General features: G+C 39.4%; 1 protein-coding gene across 5 annotated transcripts in view; it reads right to left on the bottom strand.

Annotated features, from left to right (window-relative positions):
* Window positions 1-814: 814 nt before the first annotated feature.
* The window catches only part of ENPP2 (ectonucleotide pyrophosphatase/phosphodiesterase 2), a 56960-nt gene continuing 30051 nt past the window's right edge, over window positions 815-27723 (bottom strand). For 3 of the 5 annotated variants that reach the window (XM_030966317.1, XM_030966325.1, XM_030966341.1), the window contains exons 12-25: window positions 23323-23434; window positions 21869-21994; window positions 18304-18335; window positions 17356-17483; window positions 15308-15395; window positions 15106-15193; window positions 13976-14148; window positions 13640-13691; window positions 11106-11242; window positions 10496-10631; window positions 9634-9711; window positions 6957-7089; window positions 6224-6380; window positions 815-1426 (exon numbers count right to left, since the gene is read on the bottom strand). In XM_030966317.1, the coding sequence (XP_030822177.1) occupies window positions 1256-1426; window positions 6224-6380; window positions 6957-7089; window positions 9634-9711; window positions 10496-10631; window positions 11106-11242; window positions 13640-13691; window positions 13976-14148; window positions 15106-15193; window positions 15308-15395; window positions 17356-17483; window positions 18304-18335; window positions 21869-21994; window positions 23323-23434 (1611 nt within the window). In that variant the 3' untranslated portion in view covers window positions 815-1255. Of the gene's footprint in view, window positions 1427-6223; window positions 6381-6956; window positions 7090-9633; window positions 9712-10495; window positions 10632-11105; window positions 11243-13639; window positions 13692-13975; window positions 14149-15105; window positions 15194-15307; window positions 15396-17355; window positions 17484-18303; window positions 18336-21868; window positions 21995-23322; window positions 23435-26629; window positions 26788-27723 lie in introns of all 5 variants that reach the window. The other 2 variants (XM_030966349.1, XM_030966332.1) reach the window with 2 other exon arrangements.

The raw sequence follows: 27723 nt of genomic DNA on the forward strand, positions 1-27723 counted from the left end.
ATAGGATGTTTCCCATAGCTTTGTGCAGTTATTAGAATTTCCATCCTAATATTTTGGAAGTATTATAAAGTATTCAAGTTTTGTGCTTTACTAAATTAAACAGAATTAGGCAGACAGAATAATAAATTTTTGTCTGGTCACAAGAGCTTTATTATCTATGTTAACATGATTAATTCCAGTTTACTACTTTCTCTTAGATGGATACTACAGGGATGCAAGTTGATGTTGTGCTAGAATAATTTTATTTAGGAGACCTTGGCTACTCATCTGTGTACATGGCTGAGATGCTTTCCAGCCCTTCCCTCTTCCCTTCAGCAGCTGCAATCCTCAAGGAGAAAATAGAGCCAACTTTCACAGAGAGAAGGAAATGTGTAAGCCCAAATGAAGGCTCTACAATAGTGGCATTAGTGGGTTCAGCCTCAAAGGCATTCTAAACAATAACTTCTCTTTTCCATCATCTAGGTACACTAACACTAATGCTCCATAACATGTCTTCTATAAAAAATCCTTTCCACAGTTCTGAAGCAGGGCCAAGTGGTGTCAGGCATGGAATATCCCTGCTAGCTCATGACAGCAAGCATCCTCCCATCCCAGCTCTCCCCTATGGCAAAACCTAAGCAGTAATTACTGCTGTGGGTCTATTTTTTTATCTCATTGCTGAGTATCAGGGCAGGGCACCTGCACCCCTGGCAGTCCTCTTACCAGCAAACCTAAGCTCTTGAGAAGGGCTCTACCCAGTAAGAGATCTGTCAGCACTCAGCTGCCCACAAGCCCCTCTGAACATCCCTGTGAAAGGAAATCAAAACACATTAAAAAAACTGAATGTGTGGTTTATTATATTTAGGATGCTATTTGTCTATAGTGTTTAAATATCTCTGTCACACAGTTATCAGTAAATGAGTGTAATTTTACATGTTCAGTATTTTGATACACAGTACAGGACTACAAGTGTGGTAAAGGAGCATGAGAAATTAATGTTTCCTTGATGCATGCATCAAACCTTGCAGCACCACTTAAAAGCTCAGGGTAAGAACTCAAAATGCAGTATTACAAGCACTACTAAATCAACCAAGAGACATACCTATATTAAACATTAGAGAAACAAAACATATGACACAAAGGTTTAATGTTTAAGATTTGATACAGGATTAAAATACTAATATTTTTAATGTCCTGGCTTCAAATTAATAAATATAAAAACAATATAAAAATATACACCAGTTGATAAAAGGATGCACTGAGTAAGGTTAGAAAGCTAAATTTCACTTTCAAACGTATGCAGGTATGTCTTTAGGGAGAGGATCTCTGTGTAGCTGCGACTGGTCTTTCGGAAGAAGTCCAAGCTAGTGAGCTGCTCGATGTCACGGACACGCGCAGTGTGCATCTTAAGAAGATCTTCAACCCACTTTGACTCATCCTCTGAGCTCTAGGGGGGAAAAAAAATATATATATTTTTATCACAAGTCTTGTCAAAAATCATCTCCAAAACAAATGCAACTTGTCTACACATTTGTTCCAGATTTGAAGAAGAATCTCTGTGCCTTATTCAAGAATGAATAAGGTAAATGAATTCCGAGAAAATAAATTTGACATTTAACGTGCAAGATGATTCCTGCAGTTTTATTTCAGTACCCATTTTATGATGGGGTTGACACAATGACCATAATCATCCAGAAAAAGCTAGCTTCAAGTTGCAGGTGTTTCAGAAGAACAGCTATGGTTTTTCAGAAATCCACTGGACACTCCATGTTTTTCTGTCTCACAGAAAGAACTCCATATTAATCACTTTTGATTTACCAAAGGCCAAACTCTAAGCTGTTTGGCTTTGAATTCTACGCCTACACATTATTTTCAATTGACCATCACATCATCTAACATAGTAATATTTTAATATTTCCATTTTACTTTTAGGGGACCTTTACAATTCATTACACAGCTGGGACAATGGTTTATGTAGGTACCTAAAAGCTCTTGTGATTGGAACATACATATTATTCACTGATAGAAAAAAGAATTTCACCCAGCATTTCCTGATACTTAGAAAAAAATCAGGAAGATTATGCTGCCAGAGTTTTTGGGGTCAGGTTGTGTTCTCTTAGGGGATAGCTGCTGCCTCGTGCCTTGTGCCAGCACCAGCACATGTTGGAGTCATCCACAAACTAAGGTAACTCACAAACACATCAGAAAATCAGCCCTGCAAAACACTGCAGTGACTGGCTGTTTGTGTGCCTTAACCAGCCTAAGCTACATGTGCCACAAGCATTGCACCCAGGCCTGGGGACAGTACAGCGGGGCCCAGACATGGGAAAAGGACAAAGCAAACAGGACTTTTCCCCCTTTGGCCCCTCTGGCTGGTACCTGTACGCCACTGCTAGGGAAGTGGGTTATATGTCAGGTATTTAGACTTCATGTGTGTGGCAGTCCCTGGAAATGACCCCTTTCCTGACTGCCTCAGTCAGCAATGTCCTCCTACCAAATGATCCTCTCATGGATCAAGACTAAACTCCAGCAATGCCAGAACCTATCCAGTGCAGTAGCTGAGCCACAGACCAAGAAGTGGGTCACCCAACAAGAGGCAGGAGGGTGAGGTGATCGCTTGCACAGAGAGGACACGAAGTCCCAGACAGATCACAGCTGGCTGCTCTAAAGCAAACGTCCATGACCCAGTCAGCACCTGTTTGGTTCCAAGCTCTCAGCCCCAACACAGCTTTCCTGTCCTACCACTAACAACTTGAGGACCAAAACCAGATCTGGAACAAGAAGAGAAAGATGCAAATTAAGAGGGAAGAGGAGGGAGTGTGTCCTGCTCACTCCCCTTTGCCTGCAGTGCCGTGCTCTGGGGATGCTCCTGGCAGCACGTGACCGTGGGAAGCCCCTGCTCAGCCTTCAGCCACAACCAGGGGTCTGCAAACAGGCCTCAGCAGGGCTGCCAGTGCAAAGGCAGCCACTGTGACATTTTTCCTTTCTTCAAGCCTTTCTTCTGAGCAGGAAATCTGCAGAGCTCAAAAGGAAGTTATGAGCGAGCCACAAAGCTCACTTTTCTTGAATACAAGCAGTTTGCAAAAGATCTGCAACATGCATAAATCACAGGATGGGGAGGCTTGTTTAACCTAGTCCAGCAAGACAGCATTCCCATGACTCCAAAAAATCAACCAACTGATCTATGTTTTATTTTTTCCAGTCCACAACTGGCCCATGAAGCCTCAGGCCCAGCAGCAAGGATTTTAAATAGTGATCAACTAATACAGTATTACCACATAACAATGAACGAAGTGTATGCATTTAAAATGATGGTTTTCTCCAGCTTTAGTGCTTAGTCCCACCTCAAAAATAAGGAGAATTTTAGAAGGAAAAGTAACAATTGAAAACATGGAGAAAATAGGAAGAGGTGATCAATTAGGAGGCTAGCACAAAATTCAGTGGAAAAAATACCAGATATTCTGCACAAGAATCTCTCTGAATATCAATTGGAAAGCTGAACATGATGCATATAGACAGATGGGTGAGGAACTGACTTAAGAAAAGAAATTTAAATGTTTTGCTGAAAGAGAAAACAGTGGCCTGGAGGAATTTTCTAGTAGTTCCTAGGGTTCCTTCAACTTTGGTCTTAGAAAGGATTTTTTGTAATGTTTTCACACTCGCTTCTTGTGCCAAGGTCATTAGCTGCTAGCAAAATCCCCAACAGTTGAGAACTCCTGTCAGTGCAGAGAAAGGTGGAATAGCACAGTGGAGGATGCAGATGCAGGAGCTCCCAGGACAGAATGAAATTGGGTTATCCAAATTGACAGGCAGAAGAGAAGGACCTGAGCTGTGCACGAATGTGAACCACCATTATAACACAGCTATGGAAAAAGCAAATTATAGGTAGTATCAGAGGAGTTGTGTCCAGTGGAAAGAAAACCATTTTCATTTTGAGATCTAAGCTGCAGTACTTAATCTCATTCATGATCCAGGTGAAAAAAAAGATTGGACTGGATAAGATGCATAGGAAGTCTATTCTACCAACAGTCTCATCCTCTCTTACAAGAGCGAAAAAGATCCTGGGTCTTCCATGAATAGAGAGAAGTTATTTGCCTTGAGAATCATCATAAATCATCTCAAGGGCAAAACCCAGAGAAGGCTATTTAAGACATAGAAAAATGTTGACACAAGAATAAATGGGCATAACCTCACCACAAATAAACACAGTTTAGAAAAGGAACAAATTCAGATGAGAAGAGTGGTGGTGTTCTTCAACAGCTGTGTGAAGAGAATGTGTGTGCAGCTAAAGCAGAGCACAGGGAAAGCTAATATTTCTTCAAATCTTAAAAGAAAACGGTGGAGAGGTTAAGGTAAAATTCCTATATTATCCCAAGCATTTCATCCATGAAGTATGATGAGGTTTTATGCAATCACTTGAATCTTTGAACAAATCCATCTTTGAACAAATAAGATGGAACACCATGTGCAAAAGTAAGTCTGGATTGCAATGATGGATTTCAGTGGAAAAAATTTGCCTAACTGTATTTTCATTCAAGAGCAACATTTAAATATTTTGGAGTGATTCTTTGCTATATAAAATGCATGGACCAATATCTGCTAATGACCTTGCAGAAGCACTGAAGATTCTCTCAAACTGTAAATACATACACCATATGTATTTACAAATAGCATGACCTAGAGAGAAAAGAAACCTGGTTTGAAATGTGAGAAATCAAGGACTAAAAGAGACCATTATTGTAATAATAATTACAATAATGGTCTCTTTTAGTCCTCGATTTCTTATATTTCAAAATTCAAAAAGATTTCAGCAGTTTAAGAGAGCTATGACACACAATATAAGGAGGAAAAAACAAGTTACTTTTTCATAAAATTACATATTGGCAGAGTTACAGGGCAGAGACACTAATAACTACCAAAACAGTAATTTCCGGATCACTAACTGGATCTTGATTCAGAGAAAAGCAGTCCAGGGAAAAGCCACAATGCAATATATGTAGGACTTCCAGAGACTTCTGATGAAAGACATCTCTGCCCAAAACAGCTGAGATCCAAACAGGGCCAGACCTGCTCAAGAGAGAGGGATACTGCTTTAAAAGCATGGGCCCTGGAAGCAAGCAATGCTTGATGAAAGAAAAAGGAACAGTGTTCAAGGTCAATTGTGCTCAGAGTTGGAATGACTATTTCTGCTTGTAGCTGGAATAGGAGTCTTGGCTTTTTTCGCCAATACAAAATTTATAACCTTAATGCATTCATTCAGGAAACAGTTGTTTGACGAGTGAGAAAGAAACAGTGTTCCAGGTGAATTGTGTACAGAGTTGAAATGACTATTTCTGCCTGTAGCTGGAATGGGAGTCTTAACTTTTTTGCCAATACAAAATTCATAACATTAATGCGTTCATTCAGGAAACAGTCTCCTGGCAGCCCATAGTGAAGTGTCTGTGTGCAGGAATCCACCCAGCTGTGTAATGGGAGAATAAGTTCAGGCGGAAGGACAAGGCTAAATACAGCTGCCTGGGAGCTCTGCTGTCCTCATGGAGTGCCAGAGCCCACAGGGGACCCAACATCCTCCTGCCACACAATCAGCTGCCAAGTGTGCACTTTCTGCAGTGCTGGCCAGACCAAAGCCTTCATCAAGATTCTTACAGTAGAGGATCTTGCATCCTAATGGAAGATAGAAAAGAAACCAGGAGGGTATTTGGCCTTCTCTGTAATAAGAAGCCAAACTTTTCTCTTGAATCAAGGTGTTCTGGAAGCAGCAAGAATTGGCACTCTACCCTTGGCAGGTTACAGCATATACTTTTAATACTGTGTGGGTTGGATGCAATCATGCTGACTGATGCACCCAGACTGCTATAGCAGGCAGATTGCATTGTATCTGCAAATGGAAACTGACCTCCATAAAAACATCAGGCTGGGTGCTAGCACAGTATGTTTATGCATACAGACTCCCCCAAATCTTCTCTGAAGTTACACTGACAAAATGTCGAATCCTACAGGCAAAAAACAATACTGCCAACCTACTGTATGTCAGTTCTTCTGGACAATTTTAGGTGCAGTAATAGTTCCATACTTTTGCTGCTGTCATGGAGGAGTACTTTTATCTCATGAGCTAATGACACTTCAACAGAGGCACAACTGAGCTCCCATTCAAGGCATTAGTGAACATTTGCTTCTATAATTGGCTTTCACATGTCTCAGGGACACATTTACCACAGGGCTGCTGCAGTGCAGCTGAACTTACATTGCAGCTCTCATCGTTGTCAGGCCGGTGGGGAAGGATGTATGAGAGAACAGAGAGTGGTCCATCACACTTGTCAGCTGGCTGAGTGAAATCTAAGCAGCTGGTTATGATGGCATAGTAATGTGTTGGAACAGGGATTGCACTGCCTTCCACAAACCTGGGGGAATAAAGCAAATATTTACCCACAAAGGATGAACTTGTTTGGAAGAAGGTTGCACAAACAACATGGTCTTTCCTCTCCTACGTGTGAGGACACACATACATTGTTGAAATGTGTTTGATTCCTGAACACTATTGAAAGTGAGCATCCAATTACCCTACACTGTGCTACTGAAATACCTCATGCAGTGCTGAAAGGCTTCTTCAGTTCAGAGACATGGAAAGAATGCATTGCTGAATTAACAAAGACTTAAGCATGTAACTCAATAGCACAGCCCTTAAGTTCTCCTTAAGTAAGGAGAATTTTAGAGACAATAGACTATATGGAACCAAATTGAAATTGTTTTCATTCTCCAGACAAAGTTCAAAGGTGAATAGTTAAGTGCTGAATTGTCATTTCCTTATTTTAAACACTGTCCTACCTACGTGGGCATTCAGTCTCAATAACTTTAGAAAGAGCTAGAAAATGATGTCTCCTCACAAAAAATTAAATAATGTGCAGGTAATTAATTGTTTAAGATAAAGTCATCATTAAGAGAAGCAACAACAAAGCAATGTAAAGACAAGCACTTACTGTTTGATTTTGTCAGGTGTGTCATGTAAACCATCATAGTCATAGTCAAAGATTGGTCCACTTATAACATTGACTCCATTTCGTTCAGTGGCATATCTCTTCACCAAAACCCTTTGGAAATAGTTCCATACCTCTGCGGGGGGGGGGAAAAACCCCAAACCAACCAATCAACCAAAAGCAATAAAAAAACCCCAAACCCCAAAACAAACAGAAAAAACCCAACCAAACAAAAACCCCACAACACACCAACATTTGGATAAGTCAAAATATGTCAAGATTATAAAGTTTTTTCTTCCTCAAGATAAAAATCCAGAGGATATTATTCATATGACAGTAGGGGAAATGAAAGACTAAGCATTACAGAGTTACTGCAGCTTCATTCAGTTTTGTCAATAAAGCCTATTCAGACTTTGTTCTCTGTTGATTTTTTGCCCCAGCCAGTGATGAAGGAAATACATGCTACCACTCCCAGGACAGCATTGCCATAGGCCTTGCACAGAGATTCTGCTGTTCCTTCACCAAGCTGTAGAAACAGCTATTCACAGGTTTTTGATATCTCTTTAAACACTGCCCTTTGCCTTTGTTATCTGCTTACAGGGAACTCTGCTGGGGTGGTGTGTTTAGGGGGTTTTTATTAATCTTAAAAAGGATACAGTACTGTAATTAAAAGCTAAAACCAAACATTTTAAAAGAAAGAGAAATACAAATTCATTCAGTTAAATTCTCCTTCAATACAAAATGTTTAACTTTCAAACTAGGTGTCATCAAGGATGACCAAAGTCATGTTATTTCAGCAAACTTTGGGAAGAACATGATGCACTTTCTCCCCCCGTGTCCTCCTCAAAAAGTTAAGATTCTTGCAGAGATGGGAAACACACTGGAACTTATCATTCTTTTCTTCTTCTCCTTTTTATTTTAACTAACAGAAGTGTGGGTAAACAAAACTTCTCAGACTTGTGAGAGTTTAACTCTTGTCTTGCCAGCTCAGGCCATTAAGTCCATGGTTCCCTGGAGCTGGTGGCAACGACAGCCTTAGGAAGCCCCCTTGAACACCTTGTTCTAATGCTCCTCAGGGCCACGTGCCCAGCTGGGGCTGAGGCCCAGGGCCCCACCTGCAGTGGTCTAACAAGAACCTCAGCCTAATCACTTGGCAATACCATTCCTGCAGCTGCTCACCCCTCCTTTGCATGTGCTTTATCAATAAAAACAGTCCAAAACCAAAAGACTCTCCCCCTTGTCCCACTGCCTCAAGTTTTGTATCTAAATCAGATTGCAGCTCCACTTCCCACTGCAACCACATACAGAGCAATGCCAGGGCAATGAGGGGCCAGCCCAGGGGAGCTCCAGCAAAGCAGGAGCTGCTTAAGCCAGTCTCATTATGGAAAAAGTGGACAGAGAATTATTGCCAGTGGGGATGGGATGGGACAGTGAACTATAAACACAAAGCAGAGGAGGGGGCCTCTGCAGCCAGCACTACCACCATAGCTAGCACAGCGCAGCACGGCCACCTCCTATTCAACCTGTCATGGAAAAAGATCCATATAATGAGCTTATACTTGGCTCTCAGCAGTGCAACCTGTACACATGGAGTGATTGGAAATTCCCCAGCAATGACATTAGTACCAGAATTTTTTTGCAAGGAATCCGTCACCCACATGTGAGGAAGAAGACCACTAGACAAAATGAGGTGGGTTGTTCTCCTGTGATTAGCATTTCAGCCAAATACTTAGATTAACATTAAGAGCATTTTTATGAAGTGATTCAGGAGTGGGAAATCCCCAATAATTTTTCACCCTTTAATCAGTCAAGTGCTTTTGCTCAGATTTCCAGCAAACATCACCACTTCGTCCTACACAGAGGTTTTTCAGTTAAAAACAGTCTTTCCTGGTTAAAAAGGAGAAGTGTCCTTTTTAACCATAGGCTTTGATGGTTATCCAACCCTCTCTGGCTAAAATCTGAATTGGAAATCTTACAACATGCTCTTGAGATTCTTCCAAGGCTTGTCAATCCCTGCCAAGCCAAAAATGCCACCAGAATAGCCTGATGGTTTTCCTACTTCTTGGCAAGACTAGAGAGAAATGGGATGTGCAGACAAAAGAAATGTTAGTAATATAACCCTGCAGCACTGAAAGTCTCAGGTTTAAATCATCCCTCATTTTCCATAAATTGGTTTTCTCTTCTTTTTTTTTTTTTAACAGATAATAAATATGTTCAGTCTCCTTCCAAGGGCATGGATAGAAAAATGAAATGTAATCACTTGTCCCTGAACTACAAAATACCAAGGACACACTCCCAGGCTTGTGCACACTCTCAGGCTCCAGTTGTTGCCTAAGTATGTTCTGCACTAGCTTGGGCTACAGACAAGAAAATCTGCATGGTCTTACAGAAGGTGAATTACTGTGGCATGAAGAACAGCTGCAGACTTACAGCACGGCCGTGCCATTACTTTAACCCAGCACCAAGGAGATAAACCTTTCTTAAAACTTAAGCCTTTCTTGTGGTATTTTGCCTGCCCATACCAAGCACTATACAGATGTCCACAGGTACTAGCTGCTGGCTACAGGTAACTGAATTTAATTTTCTAAACTTCTCCTATCAATTCATTCCATAATCCAACACAAAGTTAGAAAAAAAGCTTGCTGGTAAAGAGAAGTATAGTCATGGAAAGAGCACTTACTTTTGAAGGCAGGATACATTGGAATGATATTTGTTATTAGAAAAGCATCGTATTTTGCTTCTGCAGAGGAACTTAATTCTGAAAACAGGAAAACAGAAAAATATTAATAAGATGAAAGATACGGATTTCAGAGAATATAGAAATGTTTTGACAATGGCTTCAGACATTAACCAAAGGGAATACCATAATCTAAACAGCAATCTGAGTGTTATATTCAGAAGTGCACACTGCATACACAAAATTTGTCTTTCATGTGACAGCTGAACATGGAAAGGAAGAATTTTATCTTTGCTTCAACTGTCAATCAGTTCAAAATATTTTCATATAGCTTATCTACTTTTGCTATCTTAAAATGCAGAGAGCTCTGCAGGCTTTTGTAAAAGACGCCAAGAATTTCTTGGGAGAGGAGTGTGGGATTATCTTCTAGTTCTGAGCAAGCCTCTGCACCTGTAATTCCATTTCAGAAATCCACCATAAAATATTTCAGCCACTGATTGAGGAAGACAGAGCAATGAAGTTCAAAACTGTGAGACAGTTGTGCCCCTTCAACATTTACTAATCCCAGAAGATCATGGATCCAATACCAAAGCAAAGCAAGCGCATCAGGAGGATTGAGGATGCTTGTTTGACACAGGTTTTCTACTATCACCGTTTCTATAGGATCGTAGAAACTTTTACAGTATGCAAGAAACTAATTCGGATTTATAAATTAAAGATATGTTTATCTTACTGGTGTTTGAAATCAAAATTAGTCTGTTTGTATCTGGTGGGGTTTGCCTGAAGTATGTTCACACCAAAGGTTTTCCCTAAAAAAACAAGAAAGCTACAAAATCCCTAGGTACAAAAAGCTATGTAAACTTACGAGGAGGAAAAAGGAATCCATAGGAGAGATGTTTGTCTCCTCTGTAGGCGGCGCAGCTCTGGCTGTTTCCTGGAGAAATGCGGAGGTCAGGCCTCACACAGCTGGCCAGGTGCTCCGGGACACCTGACACCTCTGCCTGCATTGAGGAACATGGAGACAACACAAAAATGTACTTTCAGCTTTTACAGATAAAAGGAAACTAGGTCATACTGTTGACAGACTACACAGAAGGCCTTGCGCGCAGTACAATAAACCACTTGGCTGTACCACCGAATCCTGCTCCTGCATTGCTGCACAGCCCCTTCTTCAGGGAGCAGAAATCCCCACGAGAGAAAATTCAAATGAAGTTGCTCATAATAAAACAAACTCACATTGAACAAAACTTTAAAATAAAACAGGAGAAGAAATACATAACCTTTCTCCTTGTAATTGTTCTCTCATTAAGGAAAAAAAAATAATTTGGGCATGGTTTAAAATGGTACTTTTACATAATTTCTGGTGTGAAAATTTCCCTGGGGAAGGGAAATTTTAGGACTTCAAGAACACAGATACCAAAGAAATTTTTTCCAAGATTTTTAAAGCACATTTCAAGAGTAGAGAGAACACTAACCTGTTTGGAAATAGTGTAGGATGTCCACAGAGGCATCAGGAATGTTTCACTGTAGCCACTTTCAAAGTCGTGGTGATGCAAGATATTGTATTTTGTGCGGTACAGTACGGCAGGGCGTCCATATAAAAGATGCTTCTCTAAAAATCAAAGGAAATTACATTTACGTTTATCACTGAAAATCTTAAGGATGAAAAAAGAAGAGGGGGTTGGCTTTCCATCAGATGTTGATTTTTTCAGTGATCATTAATGGGATACTGACCCCAAGTAACTACTAAGGAAATCTTTTGACAAAGAGAGTACAAGAAGTGTTAAACTGTTCTGGCTGCAGTCCCCATTCCAGGTTCACAAACACCCTTAGGGATTAAAAGTCCCTTCTACACTTGAAAGCTTGTTTGTGTCACAGGGTGGAGAGAGGATGTTTTCTTCAAAAACTGGAGACTCTTTAGCGATCTTTGTGCCCACCTGTCAGTCACACATGAGGTGATAAGGACTTTCTTTTTATCGCTTTAAATCAGTCCCTAGCCTATCAGTCCTGCCACTGTCAGTGGACTTTCTCTCCTTCCTATGTTTGGGGTTTTTTTTTGTCTCAAAAGGGGGGCAAAAGCGGTCACTCACTCAAAGAGTAGTTTTTTCCCACTTGGCTGATACAGATTTGTTCTGAAGACTGATGCGCTATTTTTTGTCGATAATATCAAAGAAACAAACGAAAAAAACCCTTTTCCTAACTTTGGCTACAAAAAGACATCTCCAGCTCTGTAAAAACAGCTCTTCTTTCTTGGTTATATGTTATGGTTAAATGTCCTTAGATAACTCTGAGAAGCTTGCTTACAAAAAGAAAAAAAAATTAAAGAGATAGAAGAAAAATAAATTTCCTGGACAATGTTGCATTGTCCTGTACAGTCCATTGAATTTGATAACCTTTTGGCAAACACTCTTGGCTTGCTTTTGGAAATTAAAACATAGAAACAAGGAAAGTGGCCTAACACAGTTCCCAGATAGGCATTTAACCTGAAAGAAAAGGGCATGTTTTATTAGTGCTTGAGTACAAACAGAGGATGTTTTTGTAGGGCACAAGGAAAAAAGTAGGAAATGCCTAGTCTAAGGACAAAGATGATAAACTTGCTTTATTCAGGAGAAGCTGAAGTCATCTTTTTCTTCTGCCTGTGAATATCGACATGGCACACCATGAAGGAAAACAAAACTTGCATGAAGCAGAACTGCTTGTTTAAATGACACATCATGCCATTTAACAAAGAATTGACAAATGAGCAAATGCAACTGGTTTAAATGCTTACATCTTAAAATACACCAAAAATACTATTTTTATATTACGACAGTGAAGAAGAATAAAAACCAGAAACCAAAATAAAGATGTTGAGATTCAAATTGCAACAGTGAGGGTGTTTTTTCCTGATGCCATAAATTGCCACAGTGAGGAGTAGCTCTCCATTAATTGAGAAAATCAGTATAGCAAGATGAAAGTTGCAGAAAGGCAATTTAACTCACAAAGAGGAGGACTACGGTCACCTTCTGAAACTAAAGGATAGACTGCATCGCCCTTTCACAACAGAGAAACTGAAAATACCTTCATAAGGGAATTAAAGCAAATCTCCTTAATCATCTTAACAATGCAATTTGAGGGACCTCAAAAAATCTATGCCTAAATTGAAAGCTTCAGAATTTGCTAATTTGGACAATTGTTATGGTAAGGGAAATGCTGTGAATTGTTATGCTGAACTTGGTCACCACTGTGAGAAGGAAAACTCTGCTTTTGTGAGCCTTTCAGTCACTAGAGTTGCTCAGAAAAGCAGTTCCCATCTCCTCCCCTCTGCTCCTATTGCTCCACTTAAATCTGGACCACAGCCCTGATGCAGCTGAGAGTGCAGCCACACAGAAGTCAGTGCTGGCACACAGCAGGAGCTAGTGGCCAGGAGAGCTGGGTATGCTTTCTCCTGGGAATAACATTGACTTGAACACTGAAGAGGAACAGAATTGCACTGAGCAGCTTGAACTAGCAGAGCACTTCTTTCACTGTGTAACCTGCACCCTTAAGCACCAAGCATTAAGACTCACTCAGGGATTGTTAAAGCAGCTGTAGCATCCTTTCTAGGTGAAATCTAAACCTGGATAACTATGGTAAAACCCAGCCTGCAAATACAGCCTGGTTTCTTCCCCATTTACAGCCTGTAGTTGAACAGAGTACTGCCTCATGCACCCTCTCCTTTCCTCTTGTCTCTGCCTTCACACCTGGGCTTAAAATTTCTCGAGATGGTGGAATGGAAACTCACATTGCTTTGAACAATACTTTAGTCCTGCTCCAGCAAAAGGTACTGTGTACCTTCTCAAGTGAGCATCACTTCACCTTGCCCACAGATCTCACCTGTGTCTGTGGGCTACCTTGGCAGGTACTTGAAAAGACAATTTACTACACATTACCTAAACCACATCAGGAGTTGCTCTGGTATTAATTATGCAAAGTAATTTACAAAAGAAAATTAAATCAGCTTTCATTAACTGAGGCACCAGGCTCTTACCTTCTGTTCCCTTGATATGAAAGCGCTTGTTGAGTTCATCCAGCTTGTTCTTCTCAAGAATAAAAAAAAAAAGGAATGAGATTAGGACCACTGGAGCACTCTAACATCTTGTTTACTAGCATCTAACAAAACAAAACTAATGCTATAAGACAGTGAGGATTTTCCTGTCTCCGCTTTTACAAAAACCAGTAATTTTTCCAAGGGGGCATAAAAAGACTTCACAGGGGGACCTGGGAAATTCTTACAGATCAAACCCTCTCAAAATAAATAAAATGGCTACAACTTTACCAAAACTACCACTAATAGTGGAGGCTTCCACAGATCCTACACACCTACCTTATCATCACATGTACATCCTATATCAAAATCTGATGCAGAAGGTAAAGCCACAGGATACAGCGGTTTAGCAACTTCATCTGGCACAGTTGGTTTATAAACATTGGCTCTCAGCAGGTGATTTAAACTTCCATGGGTGCCATTATTAGGAGCAGGCTTTAATCCAAGCAGATCTATGAAAATACCAAGGAAAAATGAATGGTGGTTACACTACAAACATATTTTCGAGCAGCAACTCTATTGAGCCAACATGTTTCTTAGTAATATTGTTTACACCCCACAGCATGTTACTGAAAGCTTTAAATGTAATAAAAACACTGATTTTTTTTGTCCAAATCATAAAATTGTAAATGTCGCACTAATAGTATCTTTGGCTTTATGACAAAGTGTTAATTTTCATCAAGACACTGGAAAAGTTTAAAACTGCAAAAAGTTATTATATACTATTTTATTATAACTACTCCTTCAGCTTCCAGTGCAAACCTATGTACGGTCCATGTGCTGACCTCACTCCAAACATCTGCAACACAGTGATTTCTAAATAAGGGCTAACTACCCCTTAGGTAGTTAAACATTTCATGTTTAGGGAAAAAAGGTGAATTACATCTTTGAAACACCTTAAAGTTTCATTGTGAATTACACCTTGAAAGTTTCATTGTTCTAGAAAATCAATACTAAAGAAAAGACCCTAATGAACATCTGTATACATCATCAGATTCTTCTTCACAGCTTCATTACAAATTCAGGAAACAATCATACAAAGAAATGCCATAGAAAACTAACTGATCAATCTGAACTGCTGCATGAGACCTGCAGATGCAGAAGCAGTCTCTGAACAGAAATCTCCTTCCTAGACTGCTGAGATGTGGACATCACACATTGTAGAGGTGTCCATTTAATCTCTGTCAAGCTGCCAACGTCAAAACTATTGTAACTCCCTTTACTGACCAGCTCCAGAGCAAACTGACACCCCTGAGAAGGGCCTTCAGCCCTCCTGGCAAGTGCTTGGGAAAGGGGGACTAGAAAAAAACAACACTGAAAGGAAGTCAGGGCATAAGCTCATGGGTGCCTAAATGAAGCCCTATTAAAATAAGTTGCTGCTTTTGCAATTTCTCAAGCAGGCAGCTTACCACACATGACATTGTAAAGTTCAATGTTTTCAAAAGGAGGCACTTTGGTCTTGTACTTGAAGGTAGGGCCATAACCTATAAAGACAGTCTTGAAAAAAGGAAAAAAAAAGAATATGAAAGAAGAGCATTAAAATTTAGGGGGCTTTCACTGAATATTTACATTTCAGAGACCTTCAGTGACCATCCCAGACATTGCTCATACCTGCATGCTGTTTATCTTGTTGTCATAGCCGTGGTCTCCATGAAAGAAACATTTTCCTGTTGGTTTCTTGTAAACATCCATGGCTTTCCTAAATTGAAAAAGTATTAGAAATTCTCCTCAAAGGTGGCTGACCTGACAATATTCTTCTGGGCAGGAAGGATAAGGTTACAAGGCAATGCATTGTAATAATTTCTTTCATGAGTAGCAGTAGTAGGGACTTGCAGGCTTATACAGCATCCCCAGGGTTCTCCCTCTACTCCCACTCTAAGAAACAACTCTTATTATTGATAAAACTTCAGCATCTATTATTTTCTCAGATTTTCTCATATCACATAATCTCCTGCAGACTGGAGGTGCTGGACCTCCAGTCCAATAGAGGCTGCTCAGAAAGCACTTTCGTGATGTTACAATGCTGCAAATGTCATACAATGATATAAAGTGCTTTCACCTGTTTGCCTTCAGCCCAATAAACAAAAATGGATAGCAGAAAAAAAGCTGAAAAAAGAAAGATCTTCACAAAGACAAATAGTTGGGAAAATAAGCGCTGTACCATAGGAATGTAATTATCAGCTTGTCACTGAGATGGGTTTTTTTAAAAAATATGTGGAAAAATAAGTATTGCATCATTGGAATTATAATCACCAGCTTATTTCAGAGTACTTCTATACAGTTTTGTAGGGCCACGTGCAGGGAATACATGCAGAGGACCACATTATCCTACAAATTAATTTCTTCATCTGCAATAAGATAATGCTCAGTCAAAGTTTGATTTTGGCCTTATAAATTATTAGAGTTACAGCAATTAGGGCTGTAACTACCATTTTCCTGTAACTACCAGTTACAGTTACACTAATGAATGAATTACTTGTGAATGAGATCTCTGAAAATTAATAAATAAGCCAAAGAAAGACTGATGTAATTAATAAGAAATTACTAAATGTAAATCAACCTGGGCAATCAATCCATTTCAGTACAATTCTTAACACTAAAGCTTTCATAGACCTAAAATTCAGAGTGTGATTCTTTGAAATACACATAACCCCAACCACGGGGCAGCCTGCCAGCAGCCAGTGGAGTTATGCAAGAAAGCAAATGGGGTTTCTCATTCACTGCTTCGGCAGAGTGATACTTGCATAATTCATGGAAAGATAAGCACAGATGTCAAAAGGCACTTACAACACACTGTGTGTTTGCCTGGCAGCTATATGGGCAAAAAATCCTACCATAATTTAAAGCTCATAACAGTCTACCATGAGCCAAAAGCTGTGTCATCTTCCAAGAAGCACTGAGTCAGATTCATGCAAAAAGAGCCCACCATTCTCATACTGTAAAACACAACACGTGGCAAAGTATATTCAAATAGAAAGCTGTGCACCACCCATAAACAAAGGCTACTCCTCTCCTGTTCACTCTATATGTGTATGTGCCAACTGGTTTTTCCTCATACAATTTTTAGTTAACTAATAAACACTGCCCATATTCTATAACCAAAAATTCAGAGTCATGTGGCTAAGAGCAACCCAAACCAGAGTTTTTGCCTGAGCTAAACCATCCTGGCTATCTGTGGATTTCTTTTTAAATGCAATACACTGTGAGCACAGCACTTTGATGGCCACCCTGTGACATCCTTCCACATGTTCTCAGACATTCACCCACTCTGCCAATATCTCTGTTTTCTTTCCATTCACCTACTGCATCCACTCAAACTCTTGTTCCCTAACATTCCTTCACCACATAAGCCTACCCCTTCCTCCCATATTCCCTGCTCCCCTGTTGGACTAAGCTTGCACCTCATCAGAAAAATTTATCAGCTTCTACATTTAAGCTAATCAGTCAAAACCACCAAGCTGCTTGAGCAAATCAGTCTGGGTTTCTACTTTTTATCCATCAACTGCTTTTCCCACACTTAAAAATACTTTGTGTTCTCAAAACTCCTCTTTCTCACAGGGTAGAGGAGCAGGATGTTATCAGACAGGGCCATCCTAAGTGTCCCATTTCTTCAGAAGAAAAGACTGGAACTCAGGATGGCAGCAAATAAAAGGATTTACCTTGCCACGTGCCATTTGCGATCCACCAGTAAATGGACATCCTCAATTCTTCGGTTGTTAGCATAGTGCAAGCGTTTAGGCAGGTGCTGTTTCAGGTAAGGCTTGAAGTGCTGGTCAGGCTTTCTACACTGAAAAATAAATGGTTACAAATAGCACGCTGTCAGTTAGCTTAAGATGCACACAAAAACTTTGACTACAGAAATCAAGCTGTTAAGGTCATCACTGATGGTGTCTGGGAAACAAAGTGTACACCTAGAGTATTTAGTCCAGTCATTTCTGTGCAGTATTTACATGCAGCCAAGGCCCAGAGAGCCATTCAAATATATATTTGGAAAGTTTCATTCTCGTGACAGTCTTTATAAAACTATCAAACAAAATATTACACATACTTAACTCACAGATGAATTATTTTATTAGAACCGAACCAAAGTTTAAGTTCCAGCAGAAACCTGAATGCTCAAAAATATACCTCATCTGCAGATATATTTAAAGCCATCTGATTACAAAACTTGTGGGATTTTGTTTTATTTTTGGTTTTTTTTAATTTTAATTTTAAACATTTTTCTTCCATTAATGGCAAGGTTAGAGTTGAAGGCTATCAAAAGCACTTTTTCAGCATCTTCAAAGTGCTAGTAAAATGTTTACCCTAAAAGATTACTTTCCAATTCTGAAGCAATGAATAAATAGACTCAATTCAGGCAGTAAAGACAGTCCAGGAGATTCTGTCTCTGCCCAAAAAGGTTATAAAAGCTACTAGAGCAGCAAACAGTGGAAAACATGACTAACATTAATCTGTGCTCATGAAGGGCAGCATTTAACATTCTTTATTTTTAATAATGGTTGGTTGATTTTTCTGTTAAAGAGTGAGAAAAGAAAACTGAATAATACCACAAATCAAGAAGTGAACAGTGAAGTACAGATAGATACCTCTCAGTCCTAAATACTTACTGTAAGGTTGGCAACAATCATTTTAGGATCATCTGTAAACAAAGGTAAAAAAAATAGAAAAGATTAAAAATTTCCGAAAGAAAACACAAGGTTTACATAAGCATACTTCCTAATACTTCCCTGACCTTTACTAAAAGTGTTTTCTATTTATCATAGAATCACAGAGTGATTTGGGTTGGAAAAGACCTTTAAGATCAAGTCCAACCCTTAATCCATCACTGCCAAGTCTATCACTAAACCATATTCACAAGTGCTCAATCTTCTAAACACCTCCAGGAATGGTGACTCCCCACTTCCATGAGTGGCCTATTCCAGTGCTTGACCATTTTTTTCATAAAGAAATTTTTCCTAATATCCAATCTGAACCTCCCCTGGTGCAGCTTGAGGAATTTTCCTCTTGTCCTGTCTTTTGTTACCTGAGGGAAGACACCGACACCCACCTGGCTACAGCCTCCTTTCAGGGAGCTGTAGAGAGTGACAAGGTCTCCCTTGAGCCTCCTTTTCTTGAGGAGAAAAACACCCCCAGCTGCCTCAGCTGTTCCTCTCAGACTTGTGCTCCAGACCCTTCCCCAGTTCCGTTGCCCTTCTCTGGGCAAACTCCATCCCCTCAATGTCCTTTTTTGAGTGAGGGGCCCAAACATGAACCCAAGATTTGAGGTGCGGCCTCACCAGTGACAAATACAGACAATTACAGGACCAGGACAGTCACTGCCCTGGTCCTGCAGGCCACACTGTATCTGATCCAGGCCAGGATGCCATTGGCCTTCTTGGCCACCTGGGCACACACTGGCTCATGTTCAGTCACTGCTCCAGCACCCCCAGGTCCTTTTCCAAGGGCAGCTTTCCAGCCACTGTTCCCAGCCTGTAGGACTGCATGGGGTTGTTGTGACCCAAGTGCAGGACCCAGCACTTGGCCTTGTTGTACCTCACACCACTGGCTTTGGGCCACTGATCCAGCCTGTCCAGATCCCTCTGCAGAACTCTCCCACCCTCCAGCAGATCAGCACTCATGCCCAGCTTGGTGTTGTCTGCAAACTGATTCAGGGTGTCCTTGATCCTCTCATTCAGATCATCAATAAAGATATTAAATACAACTGGCCCTGATACTGAGCCCTGGGGAACACTGGGCCCAACCATCTAGAGAGTTTTTTACCCACTGAAGGGTGCACCTGTCCAAGCCACAGTTTCTCCAAGAGAATGATGTAGGAGACAATATCAAAGACTCTACAAAACTCCAGGTAAACATTATCCACAGAAGCAGGTCACCTTGCCATAGGAGACTATGTTGGTCAAACAGGACCTGACTTTCCGAAACCCATGCTGGATGGGCCTGATCCCCTGGCTGTCCTGCATATGCTGTGTGATGGCTTGCTGACATGTAGTTGCTTAGGTAGTGTTCTCACTGTTTTATAATCTCAGCCTTAGATAATACTAATTCTGTTTTCTGCAAACACATACTTTCAAAACTTTTGTCTTTTTAAATTTACTTTAAAATAAAAAATTATCCCCAAACACAATGACTTTCCTTCAAAAAATTTTGAAAGCATACTTGAATGCAACAATGCACTCTGTTAGAAGGAGAAGATAAATATGTAGCATTTTTTGGTCACTTTTTACATTTGACCAGTTTCACAGGCTGCTGCAAAGAAAGTGAAAAGCAACAGTAAAATATTCTGGATTTGGTTTTGAGCTACTAAAGGGACATGCAAGAGGTAGAAAGCCCAAACCCAGTAACAGTCCATACTAACTGTGCTCTTCTTGGGGGTGGGGGAAACATTTTTCAGTTATGAGAGGAAAAATAGGCTAAAAGAACATTATGGGAAGTGAAATCTCTTGTTCAAATACTATTGTTTTGGTTGCTTAAGGCATGATCTTGCTGAGCTTGAGATGACTCTATTGCATCTCAAAACACAAGCTGCAGGCTTTTGCATTGCAAAGGTGTGTTTGCAGTATTGAGACAGTATTATGGAGCAATAAAGAGTAAAGAATTTGGTAATTTGCCATTTAAGGAGGTAAACCCCAGTTCTAAAGGTAGGAAACATGCTTCTTTGTTCCACATTCAAACAGTCAAACTGCTGATTTATAAGCAATTACAAATATTCAAACTAGGAAGCTGCACACAGAGGCCAAAAGAGGAAAACATTATTGTGGGAAAACCAATGGTGTGACTCAGAGGTCACACAGACAAGCTGATCTTTTTGAAACATATTGTCATTCATTCTCTAAGGAAAAATTATTTTTCTCAACAATTTGGAAAGACAAGGATTGAAAGATCTTTAAAAAAAAAAAGGCTTCTCAGAACTGAAATTTGTTCTCAGTAGACTGTGTAGTGTAGGAATTCAGTCTCATGCTAGTCTACAAAATTTGAATAACATGTGCACTATTTTCAACAAATCTTTACACACTCATCATATATTCCTTGAGCATAAATACCTAAGAACTGATTTGTGTATGCATTTATTTTGTTATAAACATTTTACCTGTCAAAAAAAGTTTATACTAAAAAAAGGGAAAAACCAGTATTACGGATGTTTTTCCACATTCTTAAGATTTTTGCTATTATTCTGGAAGTATTTAATCTTCAAAGATGGATCTTTCTATGAAATTTGTCCTGACCCAGAGCGTATTTGAAGTGTTGTGAGGGAAAATTTGGCTATCCCAGATGTCAGATCTTCCCCTCTATCAAAAGTTGTCACTCTTGGAAACATATGGTGCAAAAACCACAGGTACTTATGGGTTATTTATGAGTTACACAGTTTGCATGGTAGCTTAAACTGCTGGCAAAGCCAGGTTTGTCCTTGTACGCCGATCCAGAGCAGTCAGGGCGCTGGCACAAAGCCCTGTCCTGGTACTGCTGCCCTGGAGGCAAAAGGAGGGCAGCTGGTCTGAAATGCTTGAAATTACAGTTAGTTTCACCAGAGGACTCCTGCCTGAGCCCTGAGCCTATTGTCAAAGATGAGTTAATCTCAAACACTAAGTCAGGGTAAACTTCTAAAAGCATGGTTCAAAATAGCAACAAGTTTTACTGACAACATTGGCCCTGGATGCATGTGCTAATCTTCCTTATGTCCTTCAACATCTCCAGTCTGTTGCTGTTTAGAAACCCACATGATCCTCATCTATGCCAAAAGTATGATAAAACTACTGAATTCAAAATTAACAAGTCACTTGTTTCCTATTAGCTGATAAAATGTACCAGATGCTTTTTTTTTTTCCATCCAAGCTGTGCAGTGCTGAGATCACCCAAATACAGCTTTAGTTGACAGAGGAGAAAAGTGCATGAATAAACTCACAATGACATGTAAACTGGCATGTGAAACTGCTTGGAGCTCCCATTCCTCCATGATATAAAAGAGTGGTGTTTGACCCAGAACTTTTAAGCACTCCCCCGACCAGTTCTACCACTGTGGGGTCTGTGAAGGGCAAACTGGAAAGGGAGCGAACAGCTGTCTTCAGCGGGATTCCCTCTGAACTTCCTGCCAACACCCTGCAAATTTATACTCTGTGGACAGCATCATTTCAAGGAAGGAATAGAGTCTAGTTCTCAGGAATTAAACTAACTTACACTTTAGGTTATTACTAGACCTCGGGCGAATTCGCCCTAAAGATCCAGGCAGCAAAATTATATCATCCACATTAGTCAGATAGTTGCTTAAAAATTCAGTTCTTTCACAAGTTGTGTCTTCCATCCCTGCAGAAAGGAAATGCAAAATTAATCCACCCTGAAAATAAACACATTTTCCAGAACAGCAAAAAAAGGAGACCCCAAACACCCTATGTATTATTTCATTTTGGATGGCTAAACTTGTTCTTTACAGCCATCTAATTCCAACATAATACACTGGTGGGACTCCAACTAGGAGTGCCTATGCAAGAGAAATACCAGTCTGGGCATTGTAGAAACAGTCACCACATACAACATGTGTGCAGACTCAACTCCAAACTAAACTCATGGAAAAATCAAAGTCTGTTTCTAGTTTAATGTTCTGCTTTGGGGATTATTTCTTTTTAAACAAATGTTTTTAAGAGGAATAGCACACAAAAGGTATTGTCTGTTGGTGGTCTGTTCTAAGGCAGCCGCAGATAAACAATTTTCTCTTGCAGATATTTGTGGTGGGGAGGAATGTACTGCCAGCCACAGGAGGTTCCCAGCACAGAACTGCCACCCCTGGAAATCCTTCCTGACCCTTACCCTCCTCTACCGACATCCAGAAACGAGGCATATGCCATTTTATTGTTGATGTAGCAGTTCATGTGAGACTGTCAGGAATAAAGACCTCAAAAGAAGAGGACCTTTGGTGGCATCACTAAAAAGTTATGCAAACCCAGGTTTTCCTTTAATAAAACTTTTTTATCTTTGCTAATATTTACTATTTCATATATTGCAAAGTTTATTCTAATGTTTGAGGGAATAAGACCAACCAAATAGTATCTGTGCTTTTAGGTGATGACATTTGATCATGAAATATCTTTTATCTCCTTCCTCCATTATTTTGATTACTTTTCCATCTGAGTGGGGCACAGTCTTATATTCCACAGATATAACAAAGATATTCCAGTCTTTTTTCTAATAGGATAATTTGACCTACTAATTGCTATGGAAGTACCTCAATCTAAAGTCCTATTCTTGTCATGTACAGGAGAACAAGGCTATTAAATTTTTCATTCCGTAAAAACTGATGAGAAGATTACTCTAGGCAAATTATAGCCCTCCAATACATGCATGAAGAGCTACACTTGGATGTGTTATCAGAAACACCAAGATTTGAAAAGCTCTGAGTAAAGAAGTAAATACCCAGATCGCTGTTATGAAAGAAAAGTGTATCTCGATGACAATTAACAGGTGAGCTGAGTGGCCCGTCCACACCAACTGGCCTTTTTGGGGAGAGTTAAACTACCAGAAAAAAATATCAGCACAAAAATATCTTAAATGGAACTTTGATTTAGGTTACCTATTATATTTACAGCTACATTGCTTAAACATTTATCTTCTCATAAATATTATGGTTTAAAATTTACCATGATCACCAACAAATATGACATTGACACATCGATGTAGTTTCAATTGTTTCAGTCCATCCATTAGTTGTCCTACTGTCTTGTCAATCTCTCTCAGGGGATTCACCATCATCTGTATAAATATTCAGAAGGAAAAAAAAATTAATTGTCATTGCAATGTTTCTTCTTCTACAAATGGGGGTCCTTTCGCAAAACTCTGATGGGAAAATCATCCAGGTCAAGAGGCAAAGCCTTGGCTGAGCTATTACTCCTACAATTATTGTACCATTTCCTTTTGTATATCCACACCATGATTTCATTGTAAGAAAGCCTTGTTGAGATGCTGACAAGACAGCAAAGGGTCTTAATGGCTGATCCTAGGCCTCCCATGAACATGTATTCAGTTGATAAAACAATGTGTAGATAGCAGAAAAACACATATGACCTTGGGGTTCAGTTCGTTTTTTATAGATAGAAAGCAGTGCTTTAAAAGAAAACAGTATTTCATGTGAATGGTTTAGTCAAAAAATGAGCATGAAATGAAGTTAGACTTGGGATTCACATGCCAAGGCACTTAATGCAATTCACTTCAAAAGACATCTGATGCCAAGATGACAAGAGGCAGATCACTTGAGTAGCACATGGGGCTTAGAGTGAGTGTTCTTCAGCTTCAAAGCCAAGAGTTTCCAACAGCTCAAATGGCAGTTCTGGCAAAATTGTCAGCAGGCCCCAGAGGACAGATACTGAACTGTGATTTCTTCATTAAAGTTTCTTTTTTATATATTAAAAAAAGAAAGAAACAAAACAAACAAAAAAAAAAACCAACCCAAAGCCCCCCAAAAAACTGAAAAAAGCAAGACACAGGACTATGTTTTCAGCCTTAAGAAAATGAAACATTTTTTTACCACGTGACACAGAGAAGGGAAAAGTAAGATTTTAGGCAGAAGACTCATTTTTGATTTTGAGAATAAAACATTTGTTGTCACTATATGGCAACTTCTTCCTCACTTGTCTGTTTGATTTGGCTAGTTCAAGTATTCACAATAAAAAATCCTTCAAATGACAAAGAGAATGATAAATTCTGGATGAGAAAAAAAATAGATTTCAGCAGAATTTTCTAAAAGAAACACCATGTTAGTGTGACCCAGAAAGAGATGGTTCAGAAATTCTCCCTCTGCCTGAATCATTAAGGAAGAGATGTTAAATGAGTCTGCTAGGTTACGAGACAGGAAATATCAACTCTCATGTGGCACTATAAATACAGAGAAGGGACTTACAGGAGAAGGAATCACGGTGGGGAACAGGAGGAACAATTTCTGCAACATATGGAAGTGGTTCAGACAAAGGGTGAAATTTTGAAATATTTTAATTCAGGAAAGCCTAAGTAGTCATTTAAGTTAAAACTTTGAAACCTTCAAGTTCAGAAAAAAAGAAAATTCTCTGTTTCAGCGTTCTTTCACCCTCCAATACAAGGAGTTTCTTCTACAAATGGAAATTCCATATTTATGAAAGTCTATTTATATTGTGTAAATCATATAAGCAAATACAACTTTTACTCAGAATCCAAAACATATTCAAGGAAGCTGGAAATCCAGACAGATTTCCCAGTAATATTTTCTTTTGTCAGCAAGCTTGAGTCTTCTTTTAAAAAGAAATAATGATGATAAACAGCAACAATAATTCAAGGATTTCAAGTGATAGTTCTGTTTAGCTACCCTCTTCAGCAATCTGACCTTTTCTTACAGCTCCTCCCAAATGTAGATTTCTAAGACTTACTGGCAAACAAATAAAGCTGTAGCATAAACCTTTCTTCACCTATTATCAAGACTTTGGAAGACTGTACAGAACCATTTTATCTTTCAAGATACATGGATTTCTAGGATGGTGCTACAATAAAGAGTTTTGTAGCATTGTGAAAGTGCTGGGTGTGGTACCTGAAACATAAAAAAAATCCAGCTGGATTCTCTCACAAGTTTTCCCATAGAGGAAGTCTGATTAGAAGGAAGAAAGAAAGAAAGAATCTTACTTTTAATTTTTTTAAATAATTGATAGGATCCATTCTGTACAGCATTTCATGGCTGTCAAACAGCATCAAAAGATTAACTTGCAGATATGACGGCAAATATTACATAATAGTGGGGTTTTTTCTGAAATAATGGTGTCAAATTTTCACATCTGACTTATAAGGAAAAATTCTTTAGGGGTAAGTTTGGATGACCTTTTCATTCAGAGAAAGAAAGGCAAAAAAAAGAGCAACGTATGTTCACATCACTAGGAATTTTATTTCTACTCTATTTCATGTCAGAAGGGTATCTCTTGGAACAGCAAATTTGTGAGTAACAGCAATATCATCCATAGTAGTTATTAATTCTCCTCTCAAATAAACCTTAAAACGTTAAAAGCTCTCTGGAAAATTCCTGGGGTTCTATACGTGATTTTTTTTTTTTGCGTGTCCCTGTCTGCCATGTTTTTACACTTAAATAATGTGTCTCAAAATAACTCTTTAAAGTTGAATTGTGCAACAAGTCAAAAAACATTCCCACAAAAAATCCTTTGAGAAAAATGTTTATAGCCTCTTGTGGGATACTGTGGAGTGTAAAGGCTTTTGTTTCTAGCTTAAAGGAGAAATATGTAGAGTGTTAGTGCCAGGTGGATAAAGACAGTTCACTAAGGAATACTCTTTTCATCCACTTGCACTTTTTCCTAATCAAGCAATTTCTAATTGATGTTTTCCTTGTGAAAACAGACTTACACACCACCTCTTGCAAATACACCATTCAGAAATCCTGCAAGAAAAATTCCTTACCCTCCAAAGTCACAAAATGACTTTAAAATGTGTATTTTTAAAACAAATGTTCTTTTCCTTTTAGATTTTATTAGTCACATTTTCAGGATATTTCCACAACCATGATGTTGTGGAAACATAACTAGACACAAAACCTCAAATAATCACCATGGTCCCATGAGCTGGGAGGTACGGAGGCTACAACATATTGCAGAACTTGTAATAGTTCAGAAGGTTCAGCAGCAGTGGTAGTGTCTTCCCAGATTTTTCTGACATTGCCTCCAGCTGATGGCTGGGTTTTAAAAAATAAAGATATTATAAAGATAACTTTCCCTAATGCAAACAGTCTGAAACAAGAAAAACACTGCTCCCAGAAGGCTTGGTCTGGTTTGGCTGCTCTCCTTTGGGTCCTTCAGTAAATTTATAAAAGTTTTGGCTGCAAAATCCCAACCTGAAGCATGGAGAGAACTCCCAAATTGAAAAAAATAAAGACAGCTTAGTGCCTAAAAAGTGGCACTTCCATCATAAATTTTTGGAACTTACTTTCTTCCGACGAGTTTCCGTAGAATATTGATCCACTCTATGTACTTTTCTTCTTTTCTTTGGAGCTGCAACTGGTCTTTCCTGTCTCCTCTTAGGAGGAAGCTTTCTCTTAGGTCTCTTAGGCGGAGTAAGAGGGGAGCCATAACTACTCTCCTGTACTGGCAGGGAGAGATGTCTGGACTCAGAAAAAAAGCCTGTCTCAACTCACATCAGATAGTAAAGCTACCTGTGCCAGATAATCCTGAAGCATAAATGCTATGGCCTTATCAAATGTTTAGGCTTTTGGACAATTTAGGATCTACCCCTTTTTAAGGAGGAATTCACCAAATTGTACTGAAAGCAGAACAGCAGTTACAAGAGCAAACAGCATAAAAGCAAATTAAATTGATGTTTCTAAAGATAGGTGGGGTTTCTGTGTTTGAAAAGATATAGTTATAGGGGGTAATTAGTTATCAAATATTAATCCATTAATATTACTGAGATTTAAGTTAATTTCAATTACAGCAAAATTCACTGCACACAACTTAATGAGTGTCCAGGGTTGAGTACTGGTGGAAATGCAACATTTCACTTGAACAACAGTTCAGGTATGAGTATTAGAGGCTGTCCAGTCTCAATGACTTCTGCAAGGTTTCCCACACCAATGTTTTGGCTGAATTAGTGAAATCAAGTACCTTCATCCATAGCACTAGCAGGTACCACTACTGTGTGCCACACCCTGCACCTCACTGAAATCACCAGAACCCCATTTGCCGCTATTTGGGGTCTGCAGATCAGAGCTATGCAGCTGAGACTCGATTAACATGGAGCTTCAGATTAGCTGGGTGGGCACATTAGTGGAAGTGCCTGAGAAATCTGTGCTGCTACCTGCCTTATTACCAGCTTTATAGGCATTTTGGGAATTTAATTTCCTAACAGTTTCAGAGTGGCATCTCATTGGGTAATGGTATTGTTCCTAAATGCACAATTACCTAGGACAGACTTATGGGAGGAAAAATAAAAAATGTAGAAGGAAAAAACTAAGATATAGCTAGAATAAACTACTCTCCCATTGATCAACTTGCTTGTAATCTTAAACTGTCCCACTCTTGCTG

This window comes from Camarhynchus parvulus, chromosome 2 (genome assembly GCF_901933205.1).
Source record: "Camarhynchus parvulus chromosome 2, STF_HiC, whole genome shotgun sequence".
In the NCBI taxonomy this organism is placed as follows: Eukaryota; Metazoa; Chordata; class Aves; order Passeriformes; family Thraupidae; genus Camarhynchus; species Camarhynchus parvulus.